Raw genomic sequence first — 19,285 nt, forward strand, 5'->3', positions numbered from 1 at the left:
CACATCTGGTACAGCGCTGATTGGGTGAGGGCTGGAGGACTTCCGGCAGGTCCCAGTCCGACTGTGTACGCGGAGAGGAGTTTGCACGTGTATCGTCTACAGGGTGCGCTACATGGAGATTGCCCCCAAGCCGGGCAAGGATGTGCCTCCTAAGAAAGACAAACTTCGGACCAAGAAGGAGGTAGAGATCTAACTAGGGTGGAAGGGAAGTTTTCAGCTGTGGGGTCGGAGGGGCGGACACGGATGGCGGAACATCAGGGCGCCTTTATCTGCTATAGAAACCGCGGCGATACTGGGAGGAAGAGATCACTCCGACCGCTGCTGGAGCCTCTCCAGGGCCTCTTGGTAACAAGAGGAATCCAGAGCGCCTCTCCCAGAAGCCAAAGAACACTCATACCCCAAAGAGGTCTCGTATCTCGAAGAAACCCCAGTTCCTGAATAAGCCCCGAGAACGGAGGAATTCGAAGCCTCAGCGGAGCTTGTCCGGGGTGAGCATGGGACCTGATAGGGTGGTGGGGCAAGTTCCCTTGTGCTTTGAGAGTGCGAAGGTTGGGGTCAATCCAAGCCCGTCAGCGAATTGCTTACTCGCTGCCCTAGGCACAGGACCCATTCCCAGGCCCCGCCCCGGTCCCTGTGGAGGCGGCTCAGAAGTTCCGTCGTATTGACAAATCCAAAAAGGTGAGGACCAGCTTGAGAGTGGGGTTGCAAGCAGGGAGTGTCTGGATGGTCTAGATGGAGATGGGCCCAGGTGGCTCTTCTGTGGACCCACACGGCCTCTGGTTCTTTTTCTACACCTTCCCACCATCGATGCTATAGCTGCCACATTCTAAGTCCAAAACCCGAAGCCGGCTTGAAGTGGCTGAAGCTGAGGAAGAGGAAGTAAGTGTTAAAGCAGCTCGTTCTGAGCTGCTGCTTGCCGAGGAACCTGGGTGAGTGGCCTTCCCAGTCCCTGCTTTATAGGACTCCACTTTCTCATTTTGTTGTTGATACACTCACTTCATACTAGGAAACGTTACTGCAGCCCCAACACTCACTTGCAGGTTTTTGGAAGGCGAGGATGGGGAAGACACAGCAAAGATAAGCCAGGCTGACATTGTGGAGGCTGTAGACATTGCAAGTGCAGCCAAGGTGAGCTTGAGGATGGGAAGGGGGCCAGGCAAGAAGGAAGTGGGGACTAGAAGAGAGAATTACTGACGTGAGCCAATTATTGTTATTCCTTAATTTTTTTTTTTAAAACTCTCTCCTTTCCCAGCACTTTGACTTGAACTTGTGGCAGTTTGGACCCTACAGGCTGAATTACTCTCAGACTGGGAGGTAAGGTTGAATTCCAGTGAAACTTGAACTGGGATATGGTCATGTCTCCTTAACCACTTCAGCCATACCAGTGTGTGTTTGGGTTGTTGATGTAGGGAGTGTCCTGTGACTTGCTTACATGTGGGGATGAGCACACATAGTGACACTTCTCTCAGGAGAGAAGGGACTGGCTTCGGCAGACTTCAGATGGTCTGAGGATGCTCCCCTTGATTGACACTTTATTTGTTCCCCACCTCCAACAGGCACTTGGCTTTTGGAGGGCGCCGGGGTCATGTGGCTGCCCTCGACTGGGTGACAAAGAGGCTCATGTGCGAGATCAATGTCATGGAGGCGGTGCGGGACATCCGGTCAGTGGCAGTGAGACAGCCCATTCCTCGTTGAATGACGGTTGTGACCCCCTTACCCATTGAGTCACTCCTCCTCTCTTCCCCTCCTCCCAGGTTTCTGCATTCAGAGGCACTGCTTGCTGTCGCTCAGAACCGCTGGCTTCACATCTATGACAACCAGGGAATTGAACTCCACTGCATCCGTCGCTGTGATCGTGTCACTCGGCTTGATTTCCTGCCTTTCCACTTCCTCCTGGCCGCATCTGTGAGTGACCTTGTAGCACAGAGATTGGGTGGCAGTCCCTGAAAAGACCACTCTTCTGGGACCCCAGTAAAGGGAGAACAGGGCACTCAGGACTTATTCTCTCTCTCACAGTCAGAGACAGGGTTTCTAACCTACCTGGATGTGTCAGTGGGGAAGATTGTGGCAGCTCTGAATGCTCGGGCTGGGCGTCTCAATGTCATGACCCAGAACCCTTACAATGCCGTCATCCATCTCGGACATAGCAATGGTTGGTCCCTGGCTGATCTTTGACTCTAACTATCCTATCCTGCTTTTCTTCTATGTTTGTACTTCACGAGTCCTTTAAAGTTGCCCTTTTACCTTTCTCTCTTGACCCCTCTTGGTCTTGAGTCCCTGTCTTTCCATAGTTAGTAACTTTGGTGCTTGTTAATAACTTTAGCTCTTCTCTGACCTCCAGGTACTGTGTCCTTATGGAGTCCAGCCATGAAGGAGCCATTGGCAAAGATTCTCTGTCACCGTGGTGGGGTCCGGGCTGTGGCAGTAGATTCTACAGGCACGTAAGTCAGTTGTTTCGGCATGAGGTGCTGGAGGTCACAGCTGGGCAAAAAGGAGCACAGATTCTGTAGTCAAACTGTCTGGGTTTAAATCCTGGTGCTACCACTGATAAGCCAGCTGAATGTGGGCACATAACCTTTGTGCCACACTTGTCTTAACCTGAGATGATGCATGAGTGTCTAGCCCAAGGGTCAGCAAGCTTTTCCTATAAAGAGCCACGCAGTACATATTTCAGGTTTTGTTGGCCAAGAGGCAAAATCAAGGGTATTATGTAAATACTTAAATAAAAATAGAGAAGACAGTATCACAGATTTTTAAGCAGTGAAATTCAAAACATAATGAATATAATAGTTTTAACATACAGATCTAATAGCGCCCACTAATGGGAAGAATTGGATTTCTCTTTTGAGGATATTTTGCTTAATTGACATTCAAAGTTAATGTTTCAAAACATATTAGGAAAAATAAGTCTGTTAATACGATGAAAAAACCCAGCTAGTGTTCTACTTGATTGCCAGTATTTATCTGTTAATGCTAATATGTAGGGGTTTTACATATTGTATCTTTGAACACATTTCTGACACAAGCAGGTAATGAGATAGGTGGTCTTTGAGGTTCTTGGAGTGCTGTCGGGTTATAGCTGTGTCACTGGAATGCCATCATCAGTGTGAAGTGACCAGATGCCGAACATAGTGTCTGCCTCAACCTGTGCAGTACAAAAGCAGTAAATGGATGTGGTTGTGTTCCAATAAAACTTTGTGTACACAATTTCATATAAGTTCCTAATCTTGAAATATCTTTTAAAAAAAAATATGGAATGCTTCACAAACTTGCATGTCAGCCCTGTATAGGGGCTGTGCTAATCTCTGTGTCCTTCCAGTTTTCAGTACACGTGCTGCCTAAGCGAGCAATCAAAATAGTCTTCTTTTGATTTTTTTCCAACCACTTAAAAATGTAAAAACCCTTCTCTACTTGTGGACATTACAGAAGTAGGTGGTGGGCCAGATTTGTTTGGCCAGTTTGCCAACACCTGGACTTAGCTCGTAAAGATGTTGTAGGTGGCGAGTGAGTTACGGCACTTAAGAGTTTAGCATGGTGCCCAGTGAATAGGGAGCACTGTCCTTCATCATCGTCATCATTAAAGATGATTTTCTCTTCGGGTATGGCTGGTGATGTGAGGGGTGGGTGGTGGGTTTGCTTTGAATTTCTGTAGAGAGTATCTGAATTTCACAGCTGTTCTGATTTGTATGTATGGATGGGTCTGGGGGACAATTTTTTCATACCAATTCTTGTGTGTTTTCCTCTAATTCCTTCCATTCATCAGGCCTTCCCTGGGCACCTGCTGTGGACTGGGCTCTGGGCTAAGGTTCTGGGGTATAAGGATGGATTGGTTCCTGTTCCACTTTCTTTACCAAAACAGGTGGCAGTAGTTTGCAGGAACTATTGGTTGGGGTGGGGCAGGGCTGGGAGGAGCATTTAGTCTCACTTGTCTTTTGTTACCCTAAACACTTGATGTGTTGCGCATCACTGGATCCTACACCCCGCTCCCAGGGTTCTTCCTGGCTCCTTTTCTGCCACATTGTCCTGTCACCCACAGTTTGACTTCTTTGACATCTCTAGCTAGCTACACAGACTCACCATGTTCCTTAGCTGTTAGGAATGTCAGTAATCAAAAGCATTGTTTACCGAGTGCTTTCCGGGTGCCCTGGTTCTGCTATTCGTGACCTCCTGTGCAGTCCTCGATTGCCTGTTCCCTCAAAGGTCCCTCCAAGGTGTGTTTCTCTTCCTCCTTGCTGTCTCTGGGCATGTGTGGTGCTCACAGCTGGGTTCCAGCCTCTAGTTTTCCCTCCTGCCTTGTTCTGCAGGGCCTTGTCAGAATTACCTTTCCCACAGTTGCTTTCCTCCTTTTACACTGCTGTTCTGGATTCTACATTAAATATAAACTACATGACTTTATTTTTAAGTTGTTTTAAAAGAAAAGCCTAGAGTCACCAATTTATGAAAGCCTTCCCGAGGCTCAAACCCCTTAGACTCAAGTTGTGTCTTTGGGGGCAAGTGATTGGCTCCCCCCTTTTGACTCCATGGCTGTTCCTGCTTGGCTTTAGGAGAGTGAAGAGGCCAGCCCTGGCTGGGGCTTCTGGCTGCTGGACCTGAGCTACAGTTTGCCTTCCTGGGGCTGCCTGGGTCAGCTGCTTCTGTTCCCAAGGGGTAATCAGCCAGTTTACTGAGGTTTGGTCAGTACTTCCATGCTAAACTGCTCTGGTCTTTGATCTTAGGTTCAGCCCTGTTTGTCTCTGGTCCTCCTCAGGAGCACTTCAGACAGGCCACAGAGATGAGGCTTACTGTCTTAAGAGGCTTTCTGGTAGCTTGCATTAGGATTAGATTCTCAAAGCTGCACTATTTGTTACAAATTTAGTAGTGTGGTGCATGGGCGCCCATCTGGCCAGTGAGCTTGTATTTGCACAGGGGATCCCAAGGGTTTGTGAGGAGCCAACATGTGCCCTGGGGTTGTTGGTTCACTGCAGGGTGTGACCCTGTGTCCCAGGAGCCCTCACTAATTCCTGGTTTGCACCAATGGCCTTTCCCTTTGGTGGAGTTGGGAAACTGCACCAAACTGGCCTTTTGGATTGTCTTGTCAGAAGTGTCCAGCTGGGCCTGTTTGGCCCCATCACAGAGCACGTCTTTGCTCTCAGGAACTTTGTAGTACCCTCCTCCTGGGTTTACAGCCACAGCTAAAAAGAGGGTTCTTGGCCCTTTGGCAAACATACATCTCCTGGCCTGGCCGGTTCCTTTTCAGCCTCCCTCTCTGAGGAACAACTTGAACATAGGTAGAAACTTCAACCTCCGAAAATAAGTTATACAGGCCCTGATTCCTTGAGAGGCTCTGGTCAGCAACCTTACCCTCCCTCCTTCAGGGATAGAGAGGGGGGGTAGGGCGGTCTAGCACTTGACTGCATTACCTCCCAAGGTTTCCTCGGGTTTATGCAATCTTCAGTTGTAGCTTATTATTGGCAGAGGGTACTGGTGGGGCATTGGGACCTCAGTCTGACTTGAAAGAACCCCTGCCACTTGTTCCCTCCTGATCCTCCTGGCTGTGTTTCCCACCGATCCTGAAAATAAGCCTTTGCCTCCGTCTCACCATCTGAACTCTGACCATTCGGTTGTACCTGCTGTATCTCTGCTTCTTGTGTTCTCTTGAGAATTACTGAGATTGGCTTACAGCCCAGTTTTCCCAGGCAGTCCTCCCTGACCACTGCAGTTGATCCTCCTTGGTCCTTGCCTGTGTTGAGCTGCCCTGCTGCCCATCTGCAGTAGGACATCACATTTAGGTAGACATGGTCATGTGCATTCTCCCTTTGGTTCACATCTTGAGTAGGTTAACGGGCTAAAGAAATAGGCCTGCCTTGAATTCTAGCTCTGCCCCTCACCCTGGTTTCTTTCCTCTGAGCTTCAGTTTCTTCACCTGTGAAAGGAAAATAAAAATAGTACAAGAGTTGTGTAACGCATAAAACTAAGAGGCTGTCTGCAGAGTGTCTGGTGTGATGGTGGTATTTACTGTGTCTTTTTCTCCCCAATCGGACTTGATCCCTAGACTTGGCCACAGGCCTCCTCAGTAACACCTTCGATTAATTGATTCCTCTTCTTCCACCAGGTACATGGCCACCTCTGGCCTGGACCACCAGCTGAAAATCTTTGACTTGCGAGGGACATACCAGCCTCTGAGTGCTCGGACCCTGCCCCAGGGAGCGGGACACCTGGCCTTCTCCCAGTGGGGACTGCTTGCTGCAGGAATGGGTGACGTGGTCAACATATGGGCAGGGCAGGGCAAGGGCAGCCCACCCTCCCTGGAGAAGCCCTACCTCACCCACCGGCTCTCAGGCCACGTGCATGGCCTTCAGTTCTGCCCCTATGAAGATGTGCTGGGGGTGGGGCACACTGGAGGCATCACCAGCATGCTGGTTCCTGGTGAGTGGGCCAGGGGATGGGGCTTAAAGTGAATGCACTCTGGATGGATGTTTGAGTGGGCCTGAGCCAGCCAGGAGCCAAGGGGCTTGGTCAGGCTGGAATGCTGATTTGGGTTCCTATATATGGCTCCATGTTCTCCCCTCCCTCCAGGCGCTGCTGAGCCCAACTTTGATGGCCTGGAGAATAACCCATACAGGAGCCGGAAGCAGCGACAGGAGTGGGAAGTGAAGGCCCTTCTGGAGAAGGTGAGGAAGAGGGGGTGGGAAAAGCTCCTGTGCTGGTGGTGGTGGGGGGGGTCTTCGGAAGAGTGGGATTTAGCAATCTCCCTGGCTTCAGTCCCTCTTTGGGGTCACCCACCTTACCCATTCCTGTCCCTCTGTGACATCTCCAGGTACCTGCAGAGCTCATTTGTCTGGACCCACGAGCCCTGGCAGAGGTTGATGTCATTTCTTTGGAGCAGGAAAAGAAGGAACGAATAGAGAGGCTGGTAAGGAGCAGAGCCCCCAGTACTCAGGCACATCCTCTACGACCATGTCCTCAGAAGTGTGGCACAGCAGGTGGGTGCTGCCACCGTTCCCTGGCTGTGAGGCTGCTACAGACTTCACTCTTGTCCCCTCCCCCAGGGCTACGACCCAGAGTCCAAGGCTCCCTTCCAGCCAAAGCCAAAGAAGAAGGGCCGAAGCTCCACAGCAAATTTGATGAAGAGGAAGAGGAAGGTCATGGAGGAGGAACACAGGGTAAAGCAGCATTTGGGGGGTGGGCCAGGCCTCCCATGGGCCGTACGCCCTGCTTGTTCATGCCTTTGGCCTTGCCGGTCTGCCACTTCTCACTTTGCCTGTCCCCCCATCCCCAGGACAAAGTCCGGCAGAGCCTTAAGCAGCAGTCACTGAAGCAAGAAAAGGTAGCCAAGCCCGTGGGGGCCCGGCCATCTGCCCTGGACAGATTTGTGCGCTGAGCCAGGCTCCAGGGTGGCTCGAGAACAACAGTCTCTGCCCAAGATCACCTGTGGGGGAATGACCCTGTTTCTTGGAATAAGTAGGGGAACAGGTGCCCCTCCTACAGCTGGTTCGTGGGGTGGGTTGGTATTAAAGAGGAAGGTGAGCTTTTTGAATCATGTGTCTGGATTGTTCTGTGGACCTGCCTCTACCTCCACCCCATATCTTGTGGTCACTATGGCCTTAGCTTTGCTTTTTAGTGACCTTTCTCCCAGAGGCGGTCCCCTCTCTCCCATGCCTCTGGAGACCTGCTTCCCATCAGTAGGGCCCAGCGTTCTCCAGGCTCTCCAGGTTTATATGCTGGGGCTCCTGGTGAGGACCACACTGCACTCAAAGAGGTAGAGAGACAAGTTTATTAAGGGGCTTGAGCCCTCTCCTGCTGTGGATGTTTTATTCTCCAGATGATTATATTTGGGGCTGGCAGGATACAGGCCAGGTCCCAGGTTTGCCCCGTATCCCTTAGTCTTCAGTGACAGACTGAGCAACTGGTGTAGGGGAACTGTTCAGTTGTAGCCAGTTGCCTTAGCCTGGGAGAAGGGTTGTGGGGGTGCTGGACTCAGCTCCTCACTCCCATGACCCAGGTACTCAGCTGTGAAGCCAGGCTATTACCCGACACCGCAGAATGCCCAGGACTCCCTGGAGCCAGGAGCAGAAGGGTGCAGTCCTTTCCTCATCAGAGCCGCCCACCAGCTTCCAAGCTTCCTGCATCTTCCATGGGTCCAACCTGTGGGATGTCAGCAGGAATTTCCCATAGCAGCACCGGTCCAGGGGATAGTGGGTGGCACCAGCCAGTCTTACACAGTGGGTTGGGGTGAGGCCTCCTCGTCGAGCACTTATCCCTACAAAGACATCCTCCAGGGGCAGAGGAGGTGACCGGCTGGCCACTTTGAGGATGAGCTGCACAGCAGAAGCTGACAGCACGTATCCTGTGCCCGAGGCATAGGGTGGAAAGGGGCCCCAGGTGGGAGGCCACTGCTCCTCTGATAGCTGGTGCTTGCTCCCTGGTCTCCGAGAGGGATGCACCCGCCAGTGCACACGGCCCAGGTACAAAAGAGGGACGGGCTGACTCCCCAAAGTGGGGCTGTCTCCTTCCCACTTTTCATCTCCAGCCTCAGCCTCTGTGCCCCTCTCCCATTGCTCCCAACGGCCCCCTCGCCGGACCAGCTCCGATACCAGTTCCGGGACGTTGACAAACACATCATCATCGGTCTTGAGGATGTATCGGGCCATGGGGCAGTGTTTGTAGGCCCAGTTCAGCCCGCTGAGGGTCTTGAGCGTAAGGTTGCGGTAGGAGTCCTGGAAGGCTGCCTGTAAGATGTCTCCCCGAGCTGCAGACTCCCGTGCCAGGTCATTCTCATGGGTGCCCCGGGGGGGACGTGGCTCTCCCAGAAGAAAGAGAGTCTGCACCCTGAGCCCTCGGGTCTCGCGCTGCCCGCCCCACGAGGCCCGAATGGCGTTTCTTTGGTTCAGGTTCTCCGGGGCCGTACACACCAGGATGAGCAGGAAGGGAGGGGAGCCGGGGCCATGACAAGCGTCCTCGTTGGGGATCAAGAGGCGGGGCAAAGCCAGGGGTGGTCCTGGCGAAGCTGGTGCTGGGAGCAGGGAGGCTAGCGAGAGGCTCAGCAGCTCCTCCCCGAGGCCTGAAGGACCGAAGAGGGTCCAGACAATCACCAGCAGCAGGGCGGCAAGGAGAAGGCGCCGGAAGAGGCTGAGGCGCATGGTGTGGCGCAGTCAGAGGGAAAGTGGGAGAAAAGATGGAGGGCAGCTAGAAGGCGCAGAGCCCAGCTCTCAGCAGCCTGGGTTTCTAACCGATCACGCCTAGGATGGGGCCAGCAGAGCATGCGGGGAGTACTAGCGCCGGAAGACACACAGGAGACTGCGTGGGAACATACAGCAGGAGCAGTGGGGAAGTTACCTTGTCGCAGCTCCGCCAATCTGAAGCTCGACTCCATGGCGGGCGACATCAGTGTCTTCACCCCGCCCAACCACGGCAGCCCCGCCCCTTTCCCCGGGAAGGTGTGGCGCTGCGCACTCCCAGAATCCCAGCCGGAAGCATTGGCGGAACACTGACCGCCAGGGTAGGAATGTAATTGGAGCATCGTGCCTCACTGTAGAGGGCTTCCTTCCCAACAGCATGTGCATCTCCGGGTGTGGAGCCCATCAATTCTGATTCTACGTCCAAGAAATCTGCACCCCACCCGCAACCTGCCAACATGTATCTCACATCCTTTAGAAACCTAGGGTGGCCCAAACCTGCACTCACCAGAGCTGCAACAGACTACGCTAAACTATCTACCCGCGCCACACCACTCCGCACCGCTCCCAAACCCCAGGAAGAACTGGTTGGGCGTTGACTGCTCCAACTTCCTCATACCTTAAGGGCGGGGGAAGGGAATGAGACCATTGCTTTAACCAAAGCAAAGTACATTGGGCAGCTGGGTGGGAACATCGGCCCAGAGACTTGGGAAAGCGACCAACAGGGTCCTTCAGGAGAGCTGGCATTCTCTATCAGTGTCCCCAGAGGGAAGAAAAATCACAAAGTAAGCCACAGGTGCATAAACTATTTATTAACAGACAAGGCCTAGAGATTTATTTCTTCTTGGACACACCCACAGTGCGACCCCTGCGGCCTGTGGTCTTGGTGTGCTGGCCTCGAACACGAAGACTGCAGGTGAGAAAAAAGAAGGGTCACAGGTCATACACATTAAAGATCGGGGGGAAAAAAGGAGCATGAGAAATCTTTGGGAGCCTGGGGACAGGAGGGGAAAGGAGACCCCCTTGCCCCCACTGACTCACCCCCAGAAGTGGCGCAACCCTCTGTGGGCCCGAATTTTCTTCAGCCTCTCCAGGTCTTCACGAAGCTTGTTGTCCAGACCATTGGCCAGGACCTGGATTTAGAATAGAGCCCGAGGGATGTTTGTTTTACCACCCAGCCCCTATGACCAATTCTATTCTAACTGGATGCCCTGCCTTTTTTGAAGGTCTCATCTCAATACACACCTGGCTGTACTTTCCATCCTTCACATCCTTCTGTCTGTTCAAGAACCAGTCTGGAATCTTGTACTGGCGTGGGTTCTGCATAATGGTGATCACCCGTTCCACCTGGCAGGCAGGCAGGCAGGACATCGGTCAGATCCTGATGGTATGCTTCCAAGGTAGGCCCAACCCACAACCCCCTTCCTTGTCCTCACCTCATCCTCTGTGAGCTCTCCTGCCCTTTTGGTGAGGTCGATGTCTGCTTTCCTCAACACCACATGAGCATATCTTCGCCCTACACCCTGAGGAGGTTTTGGAACTGGGTCTGAGTCTTTTTTTCCTTTATAGCTCCATTATTCAAAAGCACAAAGATAGGGCCTGCAATAACCTAGTGCTTTAAACTTTCCCAGATGACCTGTACCTCACCCACTTTTCCAAATAAGAGGTCTAAGCATTAAGTACAAAGGACAAAAATAGTTTTATTCAAAGAGCTGGGCTGGACCAAGAACAGAGAACTTGGGGTAGATAACCCCTTGAAAGCAGAAACTTTTCATTCAGCACATCTACTTTGTCGATAAAGACTCTGCATGCAGCAGCATTCGGGAGCAGAATCTTCTGATTTCTGCATTGTGGAGGACAAAGAACCTGGCTGTCAAAGCAGATACAACTTCAAAGCAGCAAAAACTAGGGTCTTTTGGTCAACAGGTGATCAAGTGGTAGGACTGTCCGTTGCTTGGAACCTCTAAAGATCGTACGTAATTCTTTGGACAAGTCACTGAAGCCCCATGATCAAAGTTCAAAAAACATTTTTTAATTTATTGATTTTAGAGACAGAGAGTGAGGAAGGGAGAGAGACAGCAATTTGTTGTTCCACTTATTTATACATTCACTGGTTGATTCTTGTATGTGCCTCTACTGGGATAGAACTCACAACCATGGCTCATCAGGATGACGCTCTAACCAGCTAAACTTATCTGGCCCAGGCCCTCATAATTAGTTTTTGAAGATCACAAACTAAATTTTGTCAGTGCCCAGAGATGACTAGGCCCTAGGGAATTTACTGCCCAAATCAAACTTAAAAACAAACAAACAAACAACCCCTCCCCCAAACCCCCCCAACACCTATTCCTTACACTGGTGGCATCATATAAACACCAACTCTGGTACTCATTGCCACCTGAACCGTTAAACCAAGCATCTGGATAGTAAAGGAGGCATTGGGTTAAATCATCCCTACTCTGCTCCCTGCCATGTATTTCCATCCAGAGTCTCAGAATGTGACTTTAGTCAGAATTAACCTTTGCAAATATGGTTAGAATTAGGTTATAATGGATTAGAGACAACCTTAAATCTCATGATGGTGTCCTTACAAAAGGAGGACCCTAAGGCACAAAGGGAGGCCACATGACATCATAACAAAGCCAAGAGGTTGGAGTGATGCAGCTACAAGACAGGGAACATTAAGAACCACCGGTAACCACCAGAGGATAGGAAGAGGCAGTATAGGATTCCTGGCGCCTTCAGAGGGAGCACGGCCCCACTGACACCTTCATTTGGGATGTCTGGCCCCCAGAACTGATAGCTGTTCTAAGTCAACAAGTCTGTGGCAACTTGTTAAAATAGACCAAGGAAATGAAAAGATACAATTTTCCTCTCTAGAAGAAAAGTGACCCAAGGAATCAAATGACCAGGATGGTTAAGAAGAGATTAATGTCTTAAGTTTCTCAAATTAGAGTGCAGACAAAATAGTATTTTTGAGCTTTACTTTAAAAACATGTGTGGGAGCCCTGGCTGGTGTAGCTCAGTGAATTGAGCACGGGCCTGCAAACCAACAACCGCAGTTCGATTCCCAGTCAGGGCACATGCCTGGGTTGCAGGCCAGTTCCCAGCAGGAGACGCACTGAGAGGCAACCACACATTGATATTTCTCTCCCTCTCTCCTTCCCTTCCCCTCTAAAGATAAATAAAGTCTTTAAAAAATAAAATAATGTGTGGACAGAAAAGGGCATGCATGAAACAAGAGTTCTAGTTTTAACGAGATGATACATTTATAGGGGTTATAATTTTCTTCCCTTTACTTTTTAAAAGATATTTTGATTTATTTTTAGAAAGGGACAGAGAAAGAGGAACATCAACTGGTTGCCTTTAGTATGCACTCTGACTGGGGATGGAACCCACAAACCAGACATGTACCCTAACCGGGAATCAAATCAGCAACCTCCTTTGTGGGATGCTGATTTTGTAGCTCAACCAATTGAGCTGCAGCAGCTAGAGACCCTTTATTTTTTTAAAAACTTTACATCGATGTAACCGAGAAACATCTATTGGTTGCCTTCCACACATACCTTGACCAGGAACAGAACCCACAACCCAGGAATGTGCTGACCAGGAATCGAACCGGCAACCTTTCAGTTTGTGGGACGATGCCCAGCCAACAGAGCCACTAGGGTCAGGGCACCTTCCCTTTACTTTTAAATGTTTAAAATCTTCCATAATCAAGTTTTTAAAAGTTGCCACCAAGCTAAGATTTTGAAAGCTGTGAACTGAGTTTAGATAATGGCTTGTCAATTTCCTAAGACCCACAGATGCCCCCATTCCTGCCCCAGCATAGCCCCTGCTTTCTCCATCTGAAAGACTACACTACAGGGGACCGACACTTACCTTTGTAGTCCAAGGGCCTGTACTACATAAGAGAAACACTGATACCAACCCAGTATTACCTACCCTCTGAAAGTATTTATGTGTTACTCAGAGACACTGGCACTGTGGCAGGAGACTTCCTTTTCAATAAGGCCAGTGGGTACTTCCCAGTCGTTGTAATCAAACCCAGTCTCCCTCTCCACGTTTCCAAATAATCCAGATAGCAGTTATCCCTGATTTACAGGAAGATCAGAAGACCAGCCAGCTTTAAAGAATACCGCTAATCAAAGGTCTACAAGTGGGAATACAACAATCAGGAAGGGATTGGGGCATAGAAAAATCTTGCATGATCTTTATTATTTCTCAATACCTTATTCTGCTTGTGTCGACTTCCATTCCATTTTCCACCCCATTTGCTGGCCAACTAACCTTGCTTACCACCTTTCCCCCAAAGATTTTATTTATTTTTAGAAAGAGGGGAAGGGAGGGAAAGAAACATCAATGTGTGGTCGCCTCTCACATGGCCCCCACTGGGGACCTGGCCTACAACCCAGGCATGTGCCCTGACTGGGAATCGAACTAGCAACCCTTCGGTTCATAGCCCACACTTAATCCACTGAGCCACACCAGCCAGAGCCTTACTATTTCTTTAAGCGCATCTTTTGGGGCACTCCTCCCCACACTCAGCCTGCCTTTACCCCATTCTGGATCCTTAATAAAAGGCTACCTTCAAGCTTTAGTTTTCTTACCAGAGGAAGGGTGGCCGCTTTTACTGGCTCTTCACAAAATTAGCAAAAACCTCATAATTATCTATAGGAATAACCTTTCCCAATGATAAGCAGGGCATCAGGATCCCTAAAGACTTGTCAAAATGTTCATTCAGTACCTGGAAGTGCTTTGGTTAAATGGCTTTAAGTTGATTACAAAGTTATGACACAGATTTAACTAAAATAATATAAAACCACCTAATTTTGAATCAAGTTTAACAGAAGCACCCCATTAACCACGTTTACCTTTTACCCTTACCATCTCACTTAAGTCTTGTAACAATGCTTGGAAAAGGTACTACTATATTTTATACCACCTTACTAGTTTCCCAGAAGGAAACAATCCTCTTACATACAAATTAATAACAAATATAAGTTGTGCTTCCTGCAGTGCAGAATTAAAAACCCAGGGAATCTGATGAAGCTTGGATTTAGTTTTGAATTAACTCTATACCTGATAACATGCATTTCCTAATGCCTAATTTCTGGTGCTCACTGCCTGAGCACCAGAAACTGGGGACTGCAAGCAAGACAAAACTATCCATAACAAGAGGGTGTACATACAGCAAAAAAAGGTTAGTCATTCAGCCATCATCATAACTACCTACATACTCAAAAAAAGAAAAAAAAAATTACATACCCCCCCTCTGGAAGTCTACGAGTTCATTAGGTTGGTGACCAAGCGTGTACTCACCAACTTATTTCATGTAATAAGCCAAGTACTTGTACCTGCTTCAACTGTAAAGGGACAATGACTTTCACCTCTGGCAACTGAGCCCATGTTCTGCTCATGATATAGTGATACCCCTCCCAACTGCAGTTTTCTTCACACTTGGAATCTGTTGGCATTCCTACCCACCCCTCAAGATGCACAATTATCCAACTTAGGGTATATAAATATCACAGGAAGGGTTGCTGTTAATAATGCATGGAGGAAAGGGGCAGAAACCAAACACAGAATCATCTCATGACGGCTGGTGGTCCAGGAAAATGCTAGCAAATTCAGCTATTTGGCCAAACCTACTCCCCATCCCCTAGGTGAAAAATTTTGGCTTGACCCGATGCTGTTCTCTGGGTTTTGTCACTTACTTTTCAGGGTATATGTGGTAGGGGGTTAAGGGGATCACCCAGCAGATGAGGTGATATAGTTGAGAGTAATGTTTCCTCAACCTTGCCTCACTTAAACCTTAGGTCTTTACCACCTAAGTTTCATTTACATTCTCCACACCTTACCCTACTTTACCTTAATTGCAGTGATGGCAAAGGCTATTTTTCGTCGCCCATCGATATTGGTGTTGAGTACTCGCAAAATGTGCTGGAACTTCTCAGGAATCACTAGAGACTGACAAAGATTGCGGGAGAAAGCAGATACTGTGAACTATCATCATAACCTCAAACAGGAACGTTAAATTGAGTCACACAGGGAGAGATGATCCCTCTTTAGGTTTTCAAAATACAGCAAATTCATTAATTCTGTAGACAGCGGGCACATTCAGTGCTCGGGCTTGGGAAAAATAAGCCTCTGGGAGAGGACAAATCTGCCTGTTTCCAAAGGTACACTCTTGAGTGGCGAAGGCCGGAGGACCCCATGCACACCCAAGCCTTTCGCCACTTTGGAGCGCTCAGGTAATGATCCTTCCTCTGATCCCATTCCCCAGAAACAGATGTCTTTAGTCGTTCCTTCCCAGGACAGCGATTCAAGGCTCCACACAGAAAGCTGCAGGCCCTAAACAGGGTGTTTTTGACTCCCTAATAGCAGACTTTCCCTGCCCCGGTTCCGATGTCGCCGGATCCCCGGACAGACGTGAATCTTACCATGGCTGCAGTGGCGTGTAGGCCTCCTGTGGAAGAGGGAACGGAAGTTACGAAATAGCCTTATATACCTAGCAGGCGGAAGAGGCGGGGCAATCTTGGTGAGCTTTCAGAAAAGGAAGAGTCCCTTGGACTACTGAGAATCTGAATTACTTTGCCACAACTTCCGGCGCAGTTCTTTACAGTTCGTCAAGTTTTGGGGTTATAAGAGCAGCGAAGGTTCCGGGTGAGATTGTCCTTAAGACTTCCAGTTCTCATTGTACTTGGGTGAAGTGGTTAGAGCTCAAAGGGAAGGCTGGAGTCCATGTAACGCAAGTCTCGGGGAACGATTTCGCGCTGTGCAAATTGCTCGACCTGTCCCTTTCGCAAGAAAGTACGCGCCGCGACTGACAGCTGCCGGAAGTGGGGCTGCGCGGAATGGCGGCCCCTGCCACAGTGGTGGTAGCTGCGCCGGAGCTGGTGATGCGGACCGGAGCCTCAGACATGGAGGAGGACGAGGGCCTGCTGGTGAGAACGCAGGTCTTTTTCTTCTCCAGAATCTCGTTCGGCCGTCTTCGCGTCAGAAAAACCTGGTCTGGGTTTAGCTATAAGGGTGGGAGCCCGGCTGCTACCAGAGATACTCTTCATAGCCCTCCCTGGGATCGAACATGAACCTGAGCAGGGACCAGAATGGTCGACTTAGGTTCCCGGGGCACAATTTCAATTAGCCCCCAGATTTTGAGGCAGAATAGAGAAGCAGTGCCTTGTAAAGGTTAAGAACATGGCCTCTGCAGCGAGGTTGCCTCTGTTTTAATTCAGTTCTGCCACTTACACGCTGTGTGTCCTTGGGCCAGTCGTCTGTGCCATTACTTACCATATCTGTAAGGTGAAGAAAATAAAAGACCTATCATGTGGTTGTTGGGTAGATGAATGGTATATTTAAGATGGCATCTGCATGTAAGTAAACACTTGTGTGTAAGCTGATGTTTCCAGGAAAACTGGAGCTCCCCAGAGGGACTGTGATATAACACCTAAGTTAGCAGGAGTCTGGGGCCTCCTGAATTCAACTGCATATTCTGCTCTGTCTTCTGCAACTCCTGATTTTTCTCCTTCTGACACCTCCATTCTCTGTAGGTTGCCTGGCTCCTTGTCCATAAGCCCTAAATTGTACGTTGGGTACAATGTGAGACTCTTGGGATTTTTACCCAGTACCTATAAGCTCCCCAGTAAATGTTCCTCCCTCCCCCTTGAAGGATTAGACATTGTCCTGTTATAGTTGCTCTTCCCCCCTTTACCTGAACACTTTCTCCTTAACTTATCCCTCCCAGGGGCATGGTCCTCGTCTTGGGGAGCCATTGCAACTTGGAGAGTTGGACATCACCTCTGATGAATTTATCATGGATGAAGTGGATGGTAAGTGATGGCACGGGGTGGGTGCAGAGTGTCTATAATCTGAGAGGCATGGGGTCTGGAAGTAGTAAGGCAGGGTTTGGTGTGCAGATGTTCAGTGTGGGGAGAGGGAGCTATGGAACTTAACCCTTGTAATAAACTTCTGTTTCCAGTTCACATTCAGGCAAATCTGGAGGATGATTTAGTAAAGGAAGCTCTTAAAACGGTGAGGCTCTCCACTATACTAACCAGCCCCCCTTCCAAAACACATATCCTCCCCATAAAGGAAAATAAAGGAAATAGTCTAGTGCACTTATTGTGTCATCCTGGTGTCTTATCCTCTAGTCCTTCATTGATTCTGTTCCAGTGTCCCCTTACTGTGGCTTTCTCCTGACCTGTCATGTTTGTGTTCTCTCAGGGTGTGGATCTCCGTCATTATTCAAAGCAGGTCGAGTTGGAGCTACAGCAGATTGAGCAGAAATCCATTCGGGATTGTATCCTCCAGCAGAGAAGGGTGGTGGTATTACAACTGGGGATTTTGTGGAACATGTTGCAGGCAGCCGAGCTGGGGGTAGCATCTTCTCTCTGAGATTTCTGTCACTTTGGGGAGAAAGAAGAGAGGTCCTGCAGGTCTGAGGATCTCCATCTTTACAGTGAGGTCCCTTGACTTTCTGTGGGTCAGATATCCAAGAGAGTGAGAACATAGCATCTCTGCACAACCAGATCACAGCCTGTGATGCTGTCCTTGAGGTTAGTAACCATGGTATGTGACCCCTAAAATAACACAGTTGGTTAGAATGTAGTCCTGATACACCAAGGTTGTGGGTTCAGTTCCTGGTCAGGACACATACAGGAGCCAGCCAATGAATGCATAAATAAGTGGAACAACAAATCAACTTTTCTCCCCACACTCCCCCTCTCTAAAATCAACCAATTAAAAAAAAATAGCCTTGGCTGGTGCGGCTTAGTGGATTGAGTGCAGCCTGTGAACCAAAGGGTCACTGGTTCCATTCCCAGTCAGGGCACGTGCCTGGGTTGCAGGCCAGGTTCCCAGAAGGAGGTGTACAAGAGGCAACCACATGTTGATGTTTTTTTCCCTCTCTAAAAAAAAAAAAAAAAAAAAAACAGCCTTGAACCAAGTCATGGTTTCTGGTATCATTCTTTAGGTCATCAGTCTTAGGTGGGGACAGTTAGAGTCACTTGCAGTATGACCTCAGCAGCCTTTTTTTTTTTTTTTTAAAGATTTTATTTATGTATCTTTAGAGGGGAAGGGAAGGAGACAGGGAGAGAAACATCAATGTATGGTTGCCTTTTGTGAGTCCCCTGCTGGGAACTGGCCTGCAGGGAACCGGCCTGCAACCCCTGTATGTGCCCTGACTGGGAATCGAACCGCGATTGTCTGGTTCACAGGCCCGCGCTCAATCCACTGAGCTACACCAGCCAGGGCTTTCAGCAGCCTTTTTTGTTACTGCCATAACTAATGTTACTCGCCAGTGACCTTTGGGATACCGCTTTCCTTATCACCTGCTATCTTCATGGGTTAATAGATAGTAGAGACTTCACCAATGCACATAGGTGGCCCACTTGTCCTGTGGCGCTGCAATAACATCTGCTTTTCCTCAGCGCATGGAGCAGATGTTGGGAGCTTTTCAGAGTGACCTCAGCTCCATCAGCTCTGAGATCCGGACGCTGCAGGAACAGTCAGGAGCCATGAACATTCGACTTCGAAACCGCCAGGCAGTTCGGGGAAAACTTGGGGAGCTTGTCGATGGTCTGGTAGTGCCCTCTGCTCTGGTCACGTGAGTTACTAGTTTGAAGGGTTAGAATGCCTATAGCAGGTGGATCAGCTGGGGTGACCAAACTTGTTTTCCCCACTGGTTTCCTGGCTCCAGGTTATAGAGTACCTTCCAGAAACTGATGGTTGGGTTGACAACTCTTTCTAACCTTATGGCATGCTTTAGGCATCAAAGATGAGGAATCATGCAGGGTCAGGTATGTAGTGAAAAGGTCCAGGAACAGAAAATTATACAGAAATCCTCACTATGCTATGGTGTAGGAAGGGAAGGGAGATAGAAGCTGGATGTAAGGGAGATGATTTGGAGTCTAGGGATGTCTGGGTTTCCCTCCTACCTGATCCCACCCCTCCCTGCTACCCAGGGCAATTCTGGAGGCACCAGTGACAGAGCCCAGATTCCTGGAACAGCTGCAGGAACTGGATGCCAAAGCAGCTGCAGTCCGAGAGCAGGAAGCCAGAGGTACAGCGGCCTGTGCAGATGTCAGAGGTGTGCTCGACCGACTCCGGGTCAAGGTGAGGAGTGGGTT

General features: G+C 49.4%; 4 protein-coding genes and 1 non-coding gene across 6 annotated transcripts in view; 2 read left to right on the forward strand and 3 right to left on the reverse strand.

The window, feature by feature from the left end:
• The first annotated feature begins 33 nt into the window (after positions 1–33).
• WDR46 (WD repeat domain 46) lies at positions 34–7,516 on the forward strand. Its single transcript, XM_037134380.2, has 15 exons — positions 34–181; positions 279–488; positions 598–678; positions 817–929; positions 1,041–1,128; positions 1,253–1,314; positions 1,557–1,661; positions 1,755–1,905; positions 2,017–2,152; positions 2,342–2,441; positions 6,092–6,405; positions 6,556–6,650; positions 6,797–6,892; positions 7,029–7,142; positions 7,259–7,516. Exons 1-15 carry the CDS (start codon positions 113–115, stop codon positions 7,358–7,360), a joined length of 1,836 nt encoding a protein of 611 aa, XP_036990275.2. The 5' UTR covers positions 34–112; the 3' UTR covers positions 7,361–7,516.
• LOC119041251 (U6 spliceosomal RNA) lies at positions 3,246–3,350 on the reverse strand. The gene has a single exon (XR_005081005.2). It is a non-coding gene; the product is annotated as a U6 spliceosomal RNA (small nuclear RNA).
• Positions 7,517–7,737: 221 nt separating the features above from the next.
• On the reverse strand, positions 7,738–9,532 carry B3GALT4 (beta-1,3-galactosyltransferase 4). Its single transcript, XM_037134381.2, has one exon. The coding sequence runs from the start codon at positions 9,117–9,119 to the stop codon at positions 7,986–7,988; it is 1,134 nt and encodes a 377-aa protein (XP_036990276.2). The 5' UTR covers positions 9,120–9,532; the 3' UTR covers positions 7,738–7,985.
• A 414-nt stretch (positions 9,533–9,946) lies between these two features.
• On the reverse strand, positions 9,947–15,689 carry RPS18 (ribosomal protein S18). The gene is made up of 6 exons (XM_037134382.2): positions 15,599–15,689; positions 15,027–15,125; positions 10,592–10,678; positions 10,401–10,502; positions 10,197–10,288; positions 9,947–10,065 (listed from the first exon to the last, which is right to left on the reverse strand). Exons 1-6 carry the CDS (start codon positions 15,599–15,601, stop codon positions 9,990–9,992), a joined length of 459 nt encoding a protein of 152 aa, XP_036990277.1. The 5' UTR covers positions 15,602–15,689; the 3' UTR covers positions 9,947–9,989.
• Positions 15,690–15,697: 8 nt separating this feature from the next.
• VPS52 (VPS52 subunit of GARP complex) overlaps positions 15,698–19,285 on the forward strand; it is a 28,455-nt gene continuing 24,867 nt past the window's right edge. The window contains exons 1-7 of one of the 2 annotated variants that reach the window (XM_037134378.2): positions 15,698–16,102; positions 16,903–16,987; positions 17,137–17,189; positions 17,382–17,457; positions 17,646–17,713; positions 18,587–18,762; positions 19,121–19,271. In XM_037134378.2, coding sequence (XP_036990273.2) covers positions 16,013–16,102; positions 16,903–16,987; positions 17,137–17,189; positions 17,382–17,457; positions 17,646–17,713; positions 18,587–18,762; positions 19,121–19,271 — 699 coding nt within the window. In that variant the 5' untranslated portion in view covers positions 15,698–16,012. The remainder of the gene's footprint in view (positions 16,103–16,902; positions 16,988–17,136; positions 17,190–17,381; positions 17,458–17,645; positions 17,714–18,586; positions 18,763–19,120; positions 19,272–19,285) is intronic. The other variant, XM_037134379.2, reaches the window with a different exon arrangement.

This window comes from Artibeus jamaicensis, unplaced genomic scaffold, assembly GCF_021234435.1.
Source record: "Artibeus jamaicensis isolate MK-2021 breed Jamaican fruit bat unplaced genomic scaffold, CSHL_Jam_final contig_601, whole genome shotgun sequence".
NCBI classification, from domain to species: domain Eukaryota; kingdom Metazoa; phylum Chordata; class Mammalia; order Chiroptera; family Phyllostomidae; genus Artibeus; species Artibeus jamaicensis.

Excerpts from the sequence above, each read along its gene's own strand:
- B3GALT4 (XM_037134381.2), bottom strand. The coding sequence starts at position 9,119 with ATGCGCCTCAGCCTCTTCCGGCGCCTTCTCCTTGCCGCCCTGCTGCTG.
- RPS18 (XM_037134382.2), bottom strand. Across the intron at positions 10,679-15,026 it reads TTGCCATCACTGCAATTAAG|GGTGTAGGGCGAAGATATGC; the intron begins GTAAAGTAGGGT and ends AAACCTCCTCAG. Across the intron at positions 10,503-10,591 it reads GAGAGCTCACAGAGGATGAG|GTGGAACGGGTGATCACCAT; the intron begins GTGAGGACAAGG and ends CCTGCCTGCCAG.
- WDR46 (XM_037134380.2), top strand. The coding sequence starts at position 113 with ATGGAGATTGCCCCCAAGCCGGGCAAGGATGTGCCTCCTAAGAAAGAC. Across the intron at positions 1,906-2,016 it reads ACTTCCTCCTGGCCGCATCT|TCAGAGACAGGGTTTCTAAC; the intron begins GTGAGTGACCTT and ends TCTCTCTCACAG. Across the intron at positions 6,406-6,555 it reads CACCAGCATGCTGGTTCCTG|GCGCTGCTGAGCCCAACTTT; the intron begins GTGAGTGGGCCA and ends CCCTCCCTCCAG.